At 34.3% G+C, this 13,111-nt stretch overlaps 1 protein-coding gene across 1 annotated transcript in view; it reads right to left on the reverse strand.

The window, feature by feature from the left end:
• The window catches only part of LOC149373255 (uncharacterized), an 830,764-nt gene that overhangs the window by 624,818 nt on the left and 192,835 nt on the right, over nt 1-13,111 (reverse strand). Inside the window, exon 2 of the mRNA XM_089597573.1 lies at nt 9,408-9,549. Coding sequence (XP_089453699.1) covers nt 9,408-9,549 — 142 coding nt within the window. The remainder of the gene's footprint in view (nt 1-9,407; nt 9,550-13,111) is intronic.

Below are 13,111 nucleotides of genomic sequence, written 5' to 3' on the forward strand. Positions count from 1 at the left end.
TTTTCTTTGACATTCTTTTGACAAATACAATGATGAGTGTTGTTTATGATAAAAAAAAATATTTTATTATTGTTTACCGTGTGGTGAAGTTATATAATAATCTGCCGAATCGGGCTTTTAAATAAATCTACTTGCGTCTGCATAATTTCTTGTTCCTATCATTTCTTTCTCAAAACATACAGCAGTGTTGCTTACAAATATTGCTTTATTAAAGTTTACCACGTGGTAAACTTAGATCATAGGCTGCCAATTCGAGCTTGTGAGGAAATTCTCTTGCGTTTTTATAATTTTTCGTCTTCGAGATACTTTCGCCAAATACATTGATGGGTGTTGTTTATGATAAAAAAAATATTTTATCATAGTTTACCGCGTGGTGATTTATAACGTAGCCAGCTTTCTTTGTAAAATCTCAACTTAACCCGTCCACCGTCTTCAGGTACTCATGGTTTATAAGCTCGATTTGGCAAACCATTATCTAAGTTTACCTTGCGGTAAGCATTGATAAAATATTTATGTTGAGGAACAACGCCTAAAGTCTTGTAGTAAAAATCAAAAGTATAGCAATTTATAGGCACCCAAGTAGAGTTTTTTACATACATATTTGGCAAGCTGACATCATAGTTTATCATGCGGTAATTTTTGATAAATTATTTTTTTTATCATGAACAACACCTTTAAATGTATTTGGCAAAATTTTATAATTTTATCATAGCTTACCACACGGTTAACTATAATAAAATATTTTTTTAATTATAAACTACACCCATCAATATATTTGGCAAAAGGTCTTCAAGGACAAAAAATTATAAAAACGCAAGGAAATTTTCTCACAAGCTTGAATCGGCAGACAATTATATAAGTTTACTGCGCAATAAACATTGTTTGATCAAAAAATAACAAAGAATAAAAAATTATATACAAGCCAATAGATTTATTCACAAGCTCGTTTCGGTGTACCATCATCTAAGTTCACCACACGGTAAACAATGATAAAATATTTACGGTAAGTAACTCATCCAAAAGTCTTGCGGAAAAAAATGACCAATATAAGAATTAATAAACACGCGAGAATTTTTTTTCACAAGCTCGAATTGGCTGACCATTATCTAAGTTTACCACGCGGTAAACATTGATAAAACAATTCTCGTAAGCAACACCGTTCTCTTGTACAAAAAATCAAAAGATTACAAAGTCATAGGCACTTAAGTAGTGTTTTTTACAAATTCGTTTTGCAAACTAACATCATAGTTCATCACGCGGTTATATTTGATGAAATATTTTGTTTTTATTACAAACAACACCCGTCGATGAATTTATCAAAAGTATGTCAAGGACAAAAAATTATAAAAACGCAAGTAAATTTCGTTTCAAGCACAAATCGGCAGCCTATTATCTAAGTTTACCAAGCGGTAAACTATGATAAAATATTCATGGTGAGTAACTCTTCTTAAAGTCCTAAGCAATAGAATTACCAGCATAAGACTTAATAAACACGTGAGTATATTTCTTCTACAAACTCGATCCGGCAGACCATAATCCAAGATTACCACTTCGTAAACATTGATGAAATAAATTTTGTTAGCAACACCGCTGCATGTCCAAAAAAAAAAAAAAGATAGGGATAAGAAATTATGCAGACGCAAGTAATGTCAGTGTCTCTGTTTTCGTAAGAGTCCCTACATCCATTCGCTTTATATTTTACTAGGTTTAATAACCTTAAAATATATCCAACTTAAAAAAAAACAAGTAAATGTAATCTTAAAATGTATTTAAATGTATTGCATGGATACCAAAAGTAACATATTCCGCTATTTTAGCACAAAAAAAGATGAAAGACAATAGGACTTTAGCGATCGAAAATAGAGACATTGACCTTAGATTTATTCACAAGCTCCATCCAACGGAGCAATATCTAAGTTTACAATGCGGTAAACTATGATAAAATATTTGTGGTAAGCAACTCTTCTAAAAGTCTTGCGCAAATGAATGACCAATATAAGAGTTAATAAACACGCGAGAATATTTCTTTACAATCTTGAATCGGCTGACCAATATCTAAGTTTACCATGCTGTAAACTATGATAAAATATTTTTTTTTTTATCATAAACAACACCCATCAATGTATTTAATAAAAGTATGTCAAGGACAAAAAATTATGAAAACGCAAGGGAATTTCCTCACAAGCTCGAATCGGCAGACCATTATCTAAGTTTACCACGCGGTAAGCTTTGATAAATCAATTTTTGTGAGCAACACCGCTGTATATTTTAAGGAAAAAATGATAGGAACAAGAAATTATGCAGACGCAAGTAGATTTATTTACAAGCTCAATTCGGCAGATCATTATCTAAGTTTACCACACGGTAAACTATGATAAAATATTTTTTTTTTTAATACAAACAACACCCATCAATGTATTTGACAAAAGAATGGCTAGTACAAAAAATTATAAGAACGCAAGGGAATTTCCTCACAAGCTCGAATCGGCAGCCTATTATCTAAGTTTACCACGCGGTAAACTTTGATAAAACAATTTTTGTTAGCAACACCGCTGTATGTCTTGGGAAAAAGTGACAAGGATAATAAATCATGTACACGCCAATAGATTTATTCACAAGCATGATTTAGCAGACCATTATTAACGTTTACCAAGCGGTAATCATTGATAAAATATCTATGTGAGCATTACTGACGAGTATAACGAGTCTTCAACACGCAAGTAGAGATTTCACAAAGGGAGCTGGCTACGTTATAAATCACCAGCTTGGAAAATCTCTCAACAAACTCGTGGGCACAGACGATGCACCGGAAATAAAAAATAATGTTTAGGTTAAGTGACTTGATAAAAAATATAGAGTAGCAGAATATAAAGTCGGCAACGCTATAGCATATTATTAACACGTGTGTAATCGAGTGAAGTTGTCTTTAGTTATCTTGTTAGTGATCCAAGAACGATGATCACTACACAGGGTGGAAATACAAATAAATTTAATTTTTAATCGATATTTGAGACTAAATCTATTAATGAAATCCATTTGATATAGTGTCAGTGGCTATAAAAAGCAACGCAAAACAGCTACGTTACGTCAAATCTAACCAAAAAATTTGATTTCAGTAAAAACAAAAATTTATCTTGGATAAGATTTTTCCTACACTAAATTCAACAGCACCAATAAAAACCTTGTCAAATTTTATCTATTAGATGCAACTCTCTAACCGTTCCACAGCTTAGGACGAGAAAAAAATGAGTGAAAAATTGTAAATTGTCACTTTGACTTTTTATGTACATTATATCTACTACTATAACACATACTCCTTTTTAAATGATTTTCTGTAAGAAAGTGAGACAGTTGTTGTTAGAGTAAGTATATAAACGTTAATTAAAAATAGTTTAATAAAATATTTTAACGCTCAATAAAAGAGCAATTATAAACAAAACGTAATATAGTTTGTACATGACACAACTTTAGATTAAAGCCATGTTAAGACGTGATGATGACATATTTACTTTACGCTTCACAATCATATCAAACTCATACACTTACACACTCATTTCTAGTCCATTTTTAATACCCGCAACATATTCGTACCTGAAAGACTAAACAAAACCATTCTGTAGTACCACCTTATCTTTTATAAAGAAGTATTCCACGCCACCATATTTTACTTCAGGTCTCCATTGATATTATTTAAACATCACAACTATCCTTAAAATAGCATGAAAAATAAAGAAACTTCGTAGATCATATAACTGTACCCTTTGTTTTTATTTGTGTTGAATAAAAAAAAATTTTTTAAATTTAACATGTAAGCTTATTGAAAAACTATATAAAATTGTATTTATAAGGAAATAATTTATAGAAATCTCTCAATTTTAGTTATATAGGAGGTTAATGTTAGATTAACCTATAAAACTTTTGATTCAATTGACAAGTGTTTTTTTTTTAATGAAGGAAAAAGGGTTAAAGTACGTAGAAAAGCATGTATGTAAGTATATATCTGTATAAAAAAAACGATTTCCAGTGTTGCTACATATTTTCGCTTCTCTTATCTATTTAAATTTTTGCCACGCTTACTATGATAAACGCCTTCCCGTGCCAAAATTACGTTAATAACAAATAAGAAAATTATCATAGAATACAACGAAATAAAAATAAATCTTTGTATTGATATAATTTTGTATGAATAAACCATTAATGACTTAAGATTTGAAAAAGTGTACAATAGCTTAAAAATTTTTTTAAAACAGTGTGTGCGAAGATCGACTTCACATGCATCTGTAGGGTTCGCAAGGAATGCCATTTGCGCAGTGCTTCAAGTCGTACGCAAAGAAATTGGCACTGGTGTGTGAGGAAATTTCATAACCTAGCAATAACAAATAGCAGTGACTCGCAATAGCGCATCAATTATTTAGCATAACCCTATCTTCCTTATCAGATTTATTCTGCTTATCAGATTTATTCTTGTGTTGCGTTATATAAGTTTGTGCGCATTATTAGCGCTTTATAAGTGTGTGTTAACAATGTTAATTTTAACATGAGCTTGGACAGTAAATCATATGATACTGATTATGGAGATGAGTTACTGCCTGATATTGTTGAAGCAGTTAAAGGAGTGGCTACGAATTCGTTGCCTGAAAAATCAAAACGGCAGTATACTGCAGCTTCCAATGCGTTCAAGAAATGGCGCTCAGAAGAGAAGACAACATCGTTCCTTGAAGAAGTATTTATAGCGTATTTTAAAGAGCTCTCTAAAATGCATGCTCCATCAACTCTATGGACACAATATTCGATGATTAAAACGTGTGTCAAAAATTTTGATCACATCGATCTGGGCTATTATCACACGTTACTTGCTTTTATAAAGAAAAGAAACGCGATATACAAAAAAAAAGGCCAAGATTTTCGAGCCTGATAAAATCTGTCAATTTATTAATGAAGCTCCAAAGGAAGTGTATTTATGTAAAAAAGTAAATTATTGAATTAGGCTTTTTTTACTACTTCTAATAACGCTTTTTAAGCGATACGATCATAATGAATTTTATTTTCAGGTTATTCATGTTTTTGGTATAAGTGGTGCATGTCGATGGAGTGAGCTGGCAAATCTAATTTTAAACGATGTTAAAAACTTCAAAGACACCTCAGACAGCTTTATCTTAAACATCAAAGAGACGAAGAATGACATTGATCGATCATTCACTATTGCCAGAGATTATTATAAAATCTGCAAAATGTACACAATCTTAAGGCCTAAAGATGTATCACACGATCGTTTTTTTTGTTCTACGATAAAGAAAAATGTAAACGTCAGCCAGTAGGAGTGAATTCAATTGGTGAAGTTCCAACAATTGTAGCCACATGGTTAAAGTTACCAGATCCTGAACTATATATAGGCCATAGATTAAGAAGGACTTTGGCAACGTTGCTTGCAGACGGTGGAGGTAATGAAAACGATCTTATGAGGCACGGAAGTTGAAAATCAGTGACAGTAGCGAAAAGTCGCTTTACAACTAAAAATAAATGAGTAAAAAAATCACTGATGTGATCAACTTAACAACACCGCTTGCCGATTCTCATGCAGTTGAAAATCAAATTCCTTCTACGTCTAATATAAGATTTGATTATGCAACTGTAGAAATAAATAATGTCAAAGCCGAGTCAAAGGACAATTCACAATATCAAAGGGTGGACTATGTTCTGACTACCACGCAAAATGCTACGTTTGGATCGCCATTGAAGAAAAGAAAGGGAAGTAATGAAAAGGAAAATCGTGAAACAATGGAAATCTCAAACAAAAATAAGAAAATTGAATTGAATTTTATAAATTGTAATGTTACGATAAACATCTATAACAACGATAAAAAAAAATAAAAGCACGATAAAAACATTTTGTTTCGATTTAGTCGATCTTCTCACACACAGTTTCAAAAAATAGTATATGTAACTCGTGCGCGAGACGCGATGCGCGCACTTATCACATAATGAACTATTTGACAATTTTGAAAAATGTGAATTTTTAGTAAACCAAATTAATTAATAACGAGTATTGAAACATTTGAATAAAAATCAAGTTACTAACAACACTATAACAAGAAGTAGTTGAATTTGTTATATTTGGACCGTTGATAGTACAGTGGGTAAGATGCCTGGCTTCTGGGCAATAGATCACCAGTTTTGTTCTCAAGGAAAGTGTTTTTTTCGAAATGTGTGATGTGATGGCATGGCAAGTCAGAGAATGGTGTAGTATGGTGTGGTATGTATGAAACCAGTGCGTGATGGTGTAACAGGGCTGGGTGGGGCAAGTGGGGAGGAAAATAAAGAGATTCTATTTTGTCACATCTTTTTTTGAAGTCAGAATTCTAAAATTATTTACTCTAGCGCACAACGCCCATGTAGAAAAACAACTTCAAGAATAATGAATTTTGTAAACATTATCCTTTATCTATGAGACAATTATTGCAATAATTAAGTAAGGCAGTTACATCATTACACAGAATAACATGTTAATTTTTTTTGCAAAATTTTGAAATCTGTATAACTTGCTGGCCCAGCTTCCAATAGTTTCTGACAAATATTACAGATTGTAAAAAGTTGTGTTTTCTTTTTATAAAGTTTATAGGTAATTGAATTGCACAAGCTGCATTATTTAAAAAGGCACTGAATATCATTATAGTTGCTTCTTTTCAAATAACAACTGTACCGCATACAACTACATAAGGTTTTTAGTTTGGTAGTTTTTGTTTTAATAATAGTATATTTTCATGTTTAAAAGTGTAAATCATTACAAAAGGAGAATTTATAGTTTTTTTTTTAACAACAATTTTTTTTAGTTTCTACTCTTTTTTAAAAAAGATTCATCTTGAAATACACTCGTAACAAGAGAATATTTTCAATGAATAAATAACTTTTTTGCTATTTCACTATTTAAAAAAAAATTATTCGAAGAACTCACTCTTACTGACATTTTTTTACTCATTTTGGCTTTGAGTGTACTGCTTGAAATTGGATACTTAAGCACAATTTTTTTCATGAACTTATAGCTGTTACGTCCAGCGCAACCAGCAGGATGCATTTTTGAAACTTTAGTCCTGGCAACCCAATGCCGTACGCTGGGTCGTACATTGATCGAGGAATATGGATTATTTTGCTGTGGTGGTGCGGGGACTGGCATTGAACCCACTGTCAGTTCTACGTGAATGCCTGACTCCTTCTCGAAAGGAGAGGTCTGGCTCCTGACCAGTAGTGTTAGGTTGCCTGGTTGAGGAGTGGAGTTAGGGTTCGTCCTAGGCTGGCCCAGAACAAACACCGAAGGTGGCAGAGTCTATGATGAGCGAGAAGTCCTGGTGGTTGCCAGAACATGATTACTGCTAATGTTACTACTGGATATCGTCCTGGTAGTAGCGCAAGAACAAGCTCCACAAAGAGAGAAGGAAAAAGAAAGAATGAAGAAATACTCCTCAAAAGAAATGGAAGAAATAGAATGAAATAAAATTATATACAACGCGCGCGCATGTGTGTGTCTGTATGTGACGGCATGGTTGAAGCTGGTAGGTTGTGGGTTCTGTGGGCGAGTGCAAGGTGAGAAAAAGATGCTCCCAGTCTTAAGTCTAAGGTGTGGCCTGAGCCGAGATTCCAAGCTTTTCCGATCTAAACTGCTTTGGTCGTGCGCAAATGAGGTGTATGAGTGTGTATAGGTATGCACGCAGTGTAGTCTGCGCAAGTCTCTTTGTTGGGACGAAACACATGATGTGACGTATGTGCAGTGGAAGGCATGTCCCGTGTGTTGAATGTTCTAGGGAAAAAAATGGCTACGCATATGCTGATGCACATGTGGTATTTATATATAATTTGAGGGGTGGATTTAGGCAGTAGAACGACTATACAATAAGTATTCCTTAAAAATAATTATAAAATACACCAGAAGACAAAGAGTATTACTTATAATTAGCGGTAATAGTCATAATAATAGTTATGAAGGTTACAATTACAGTGGAGAGAGAAAAACTACAAGTGGTGGAAGGTGATATAGCTTAAAATAAAAATTGTAGGTGGCTAAAATTTCTATTGGTAACAGGTGCTCCGCTCAAAGGGCATAGCGAACTTATTGTAGGTATATAACGGGAAAACGAAGAGGGAACTGGGAAGGTAAAATAATGGCAGCGTAGCAACGTAGGAACTATAGAGAGTTGAAGGGTCAAGCGTGGCATGATAATCAGGTGGACATAGGTATCAAATTATCGAGGGCAAGGATGATTCTAGGGTTTCGTAGGATGGGTATGTGCGTTGCTTATCATATAAAATTCATTAATCATACGTACAAAGACCGAGTTGAAATTTTCACATGGACGATTTTCGTGACAATGAAGCAACTGTATGCAAAGAGTATTGATTTTAACGCTACAGTATAAAACTTATCTCCAGGCGTTAATAGAAAAATTTCATTTGTCTTTCTTGAACGTGCGTATTTTGTTCTCCAAGGTGCTATTTCCTGGAAGCATAGCAGGCTTATTATTCGAAACGTTGTTAAGTAAAAGATAAGAATGTCAAAGAACCAAAAGACAGCGCTCTTGTTTCCTGCATAGCAAGAGTAGCTTACGTTAGTGTATGACAGAAATTAAAATTCTAAGCCTAAGTACAGTTAAGTTTTAAGCGGTGGGAGCTGGTTGCTTTCTAATTAAATCACCAAGGGCAAAATATTTTGGGAAGAAGCAATTAGGGAAAATCGTTACCTATTGCTTGCTATACTTAAATGAGCGTGACTAAATGAGGAAGGTAGAAAAGTATTTTGGAATGTTCTGGTTAGGTAAATATTGGTTGTGTGGTTCGAAAATGGGGATAGGGGAAGATAAATAAATTTTGCAAGTTGGATGTAACACAGCAATAAACCTCATTTTTTGAGGTTTCTACTTGGTACTAGTATCAGTAGAACCATTTACATAGTTTAGTAACGTAACAATTATGACTTGTATTATAATCCTTTAAAGAAAACCGTTCAACCGACAAAAAAGAAATAAGGAAGCAGTGGAACAAAAAACCAAGAGTTTTTGAAGGTACTTGCGTTACTCACATTTAATTGCTTTCTGAGTATCTGCTTTGTAAATGTAACAATAAAACCATGCAACTGAATAATATTTTGTTTAAAAAAATAGTCGGCTTGGTGAGTACTTTTTAAATGTAATACTTAAAATACCTTTATCTTAATTAGATATCAACTTGCTAATCCAGATTTAGAGGCTCTTGGTAAGATCATACTGTTTCTAATTTTTAGACTTGTTTAAATTGATTTTCAGTTATTTACAATTTTTACATTTACAGCTGCTTGAAAACTTGTATTATCTTCATATGTTTTAGTTGAATGCGCTGCTACTTAATCTTTTATATGAATAATTGATTATTTAACAACTTACTTGGCATCTGTAGGTTTGTAAGAAACATCGTACTTGTCTACTTTGTCGATTTGACTGGTACTCCAAGAGACACGGACCGATGTTGGATTCAGAAACATTATAGTTATGTTTTCTGGAATTCTGAAAATTTCCATGGTTGAACCTAAAAAAAGACATGAGTTATAGTAAGTCATAAAAATTGATTACATCCTTGATGTGACTACTTTTTTTCTTTTCTTTTGCTTGAAATTACAACATTTTACAAACAAACATTCTTTGATTTTGATCAACTGTTTCTACAACTTTCAAAAAGTTGTTTTACCAAAATGGGCCTTATCTTGTATCCACTATATGTTACCGTTCGTACTGCCACCCTCGTGTCTTGAACAAAACGAAATCGTATTGGAGAGGTAGGAGTTAAATTATATAAATAAAATTGATTATTATTTAATTTTGTAACAATAATAAAATTCATATAACTTTAAAGAGAAACGTATGTCAAATTAAGAAAAAAGTGTAGTTTTCTCGATTGCATCTTATAACAAAGATAAAAATTAAATTTTATCTTTTTTTTTTAGGTTGTAAATTTTTAGTACGAAGCCTTATACGATTTAAATTACCGTTATAATATAAAAAAAGTATGTATGCACATGCAAGGAGTCATTTCTTGTCATTTTCTACATCATTAAAGTAATTTCCATTTTATTTGGCTTGGATTTCGAAGCATACAACCTTGGGGGGGAAGGAATAATTTATTATGATTTTAATCATAAAATACCATCGAAACAATTATACTTTTTTTACATTAAAGAAACAGTTTCCTTATTCTCTCCAAACTGATGCAAAGGCTGCTTCACGTGTATCAGATATTCGATAAAAGTTCTGCAGTGTAAACAAACGGTGTAGAGCATACGCACATTCATGTAGCTTGTGACGTTGCTTTTTCTCGGCCTGAGACACTATAGGGTGTCGCAGCCAGGGTGGTCCCGAAACGACGTCCAAAAACACTTAAAAAGATCCTCTCGCCAAAGTCCGCTGTATCCTGAAACGCGAAAAACCCCTGTCCCCACGCTCACGATGTCCGTTGCTTGGCCCAGGAGACTCGTCCCTGAGGAGGTCCCGCTGGCGGTAGTCCGTTGGGATCAGACTACTCTCCCAAGGAGAAACGAGGCGCGACCTGTAAATTCGGAAGAAAGGAAAAACACACGCACGACAATAGACGAGGTAAGTGATTTATACGAACATTTCACTTTATTTTGGCTAACTTTTACACGTGGGCTTTTAGGCCTGAATCTTGGCGCAATCCGGCGCTTTCGCAACAATCCGTGACAATCACACCTTCCCCCGAACTCTCCCATTCTCGCACTCCACGCTTTCTGGGGGCGTCTCACACTACCCGATCCCCCAACACACACGTAAATACACACATGCTCACACACTCTACTTTACCCTTACCTCCGGGTTCACCATATTCCAGGTCAAATCAACTATTGGGCCTGTCGATGACCTGGTCTCGCAGATGACAACTAGGGGTGGCAATAGTTCTCGTCTCCTCGGTCGTTGGTCGCAAGGTCGTCCCCGGTTGGCTTGGAAAGCTGATTCCGCTCTTTTATTTCTCTCCCTCTCGATTCTCTCTCGATTCTCTCTCGATTCCTACTGAAAACGTGAAAACTCGAAAAGCTCTGGTTCGCTCGATGGCTACTGCAAGAGTGTCGCGTTAGGCCCATCAATTAGTGCAGCCTCGCGCATTACCGCACTATATCTACATACATACTTCTGAATCTTGCCACCAGGACATCGTTCACACACACCCGAACGCGACGCAATTCATAGCACATACGCTTACTACAGATACATAGGTACACATACTTTCTTCGTCGATGAAGCAACACTGGATTAGCAAAATGGCGCGGTAATTAAAAATATTTTATAATACGAAATTACACAGGTAGACCCTTATAAACTAGAACTACACATTCTTGGGCTTTTCTTTGGCGCTATGTCTTCTCTTCTCTCCTTGGCACTACTCCTTGTATCCAATTACTCTCATGTAGAACATGAAACGCACAGACCCGGACCTTTATTAGCTTCTTGTAAATGAAAATAGATTCCACCTTGATGACGCGTTTCGGTGCTTAATGTTATAGGGTCGGAGAAAAATGACTCCGTCATAAGCTGCTTGCAATTGGCAGGTGGACTAAAAGAGACTGCAAAAGGGGATCTTTATTCTCTCTTTAGCCTGCGCCAATCACAAGCTGCAACATGGTATGAGGACTTCGTTTACACTGCAGAACTTTTGTCAATTATCTAATATAGAGAGAGCAGTCTTTGCATCGGTTTGGAGCAAACAGTTTTATAATTTAATAGCTCTCATACGAATACACAATAATTAATTTTATTTCAATAATTTTGCTCCTACTTGTGCAATATGGCTTGGCTTGGTTTAGATGTATTGAATTATTTCTGTAGGAGGCCATGGGGGCAAGTGCATGGGTTACATATAGCAGATATATTGTATATGTTACTAAACTAATTATTGATTATTCTTGCTATGATAAAAAAAAATTACAGAATTTTTACATATAAAGAAATTTCGTTAAATAAGAATGTAGATCATCTTCTTGATAAATATATATTTAATAATTCAAAAAAGATGCCCTACTCAGTTACAATCACTGTTTTTTACGTGTTAGTAGGTGTCAGAATAAATTGCGTTAATCAGAGCTACGTACTGCCATGTCTTTTTAAACAAGAAGTGCGGGGTTATTTTTTACGAAAGTGCAGAATGAAAGGCTTACAGTCTTTTGTATTAATGTTATAAAACAAGATACGTATAAGAAAAATGTACGAGTATTGTGTAGGAAGTATAAAAATGATATAATCATCGATGGTTAACTACGAATTTCACAGTTTTTGTAATGCTGCTGTCGAGCCTTTTGACTAGTGACAAAGTTATAGTGTGTGGCGATGTGTAACTCATACCCAATGATCCTACAGCCTTACCTGTTGAATTTCAGCAGAGTTTCCTGCAGATATTTAGCAGAATCTAGTACATATTTATTTTTCCCAAATTCTACAGATTGAACTGCAGCCACTCCTGTTGACTTTCCTGCTGCCATTCTATCAGCGGTTAATGGCATTATTATTTTAATAATATCACCTAAAAATGGGAAATAAAAGTATTTTGAACTTTTTTTTTTTTAATAAGCATCCTTTTTTGTAACTTGCAGTTTTTTTAAAATTACCTAAAAATAATTAAACTTGCCAGTTTAAGTGTCATTATTCAGATTATAATGCCATCCTCGCCGTATAGACCATTATTGAATGTGATTTGAACACAACTTTTTTTCTTGAAAATTTGAGGCAGTTTAGTCTGTAGTGGAGTCTGCAGGAATAGCTGTAGTCTGCAGGATTTAGGCAAAATAAGCATGTAGGAAGGTATACAGGATATCTGCAGGGTATTTCGTAGGAAAATCTTCAGATAAGTCTGCAGGTAAGCCTGCGGATCAATTTCATACGGGATATAATTAGCATTTGGCCATAACTATAACAAAAAGTGTTAGAAGAAGCTCTTGGTACAATTTTTTCAGTCTCACTCTCACTTGCTTAGAACACATGAGACGTGTTAATAATATCTGTTCTGAAAAAAAACGTCTATTTTGATACAAGTGCTACACGTCTTTTAACATTAATTTCGAAACTTGGAGTTCTACACGTTAAATAAG

This window comes from Copidosoma floridanum, unplaced genomic scaffold (genome assembly GCF_036245765.1).
Source record: "Copidosoma floridanum isolate Cflo_tuat_1 unplaced genomic scaffold, Cflo_Japanese_pri ptg000034l, whole genome shotgun sequence".
Taxonomy (NCBI): domain Eukaryota; kingdom Metazoa; phylum Arthropoda; class Insecta; order Hymenoptera; family Encyrtidae; genus Copidosoma; species Copidosoma floridanum.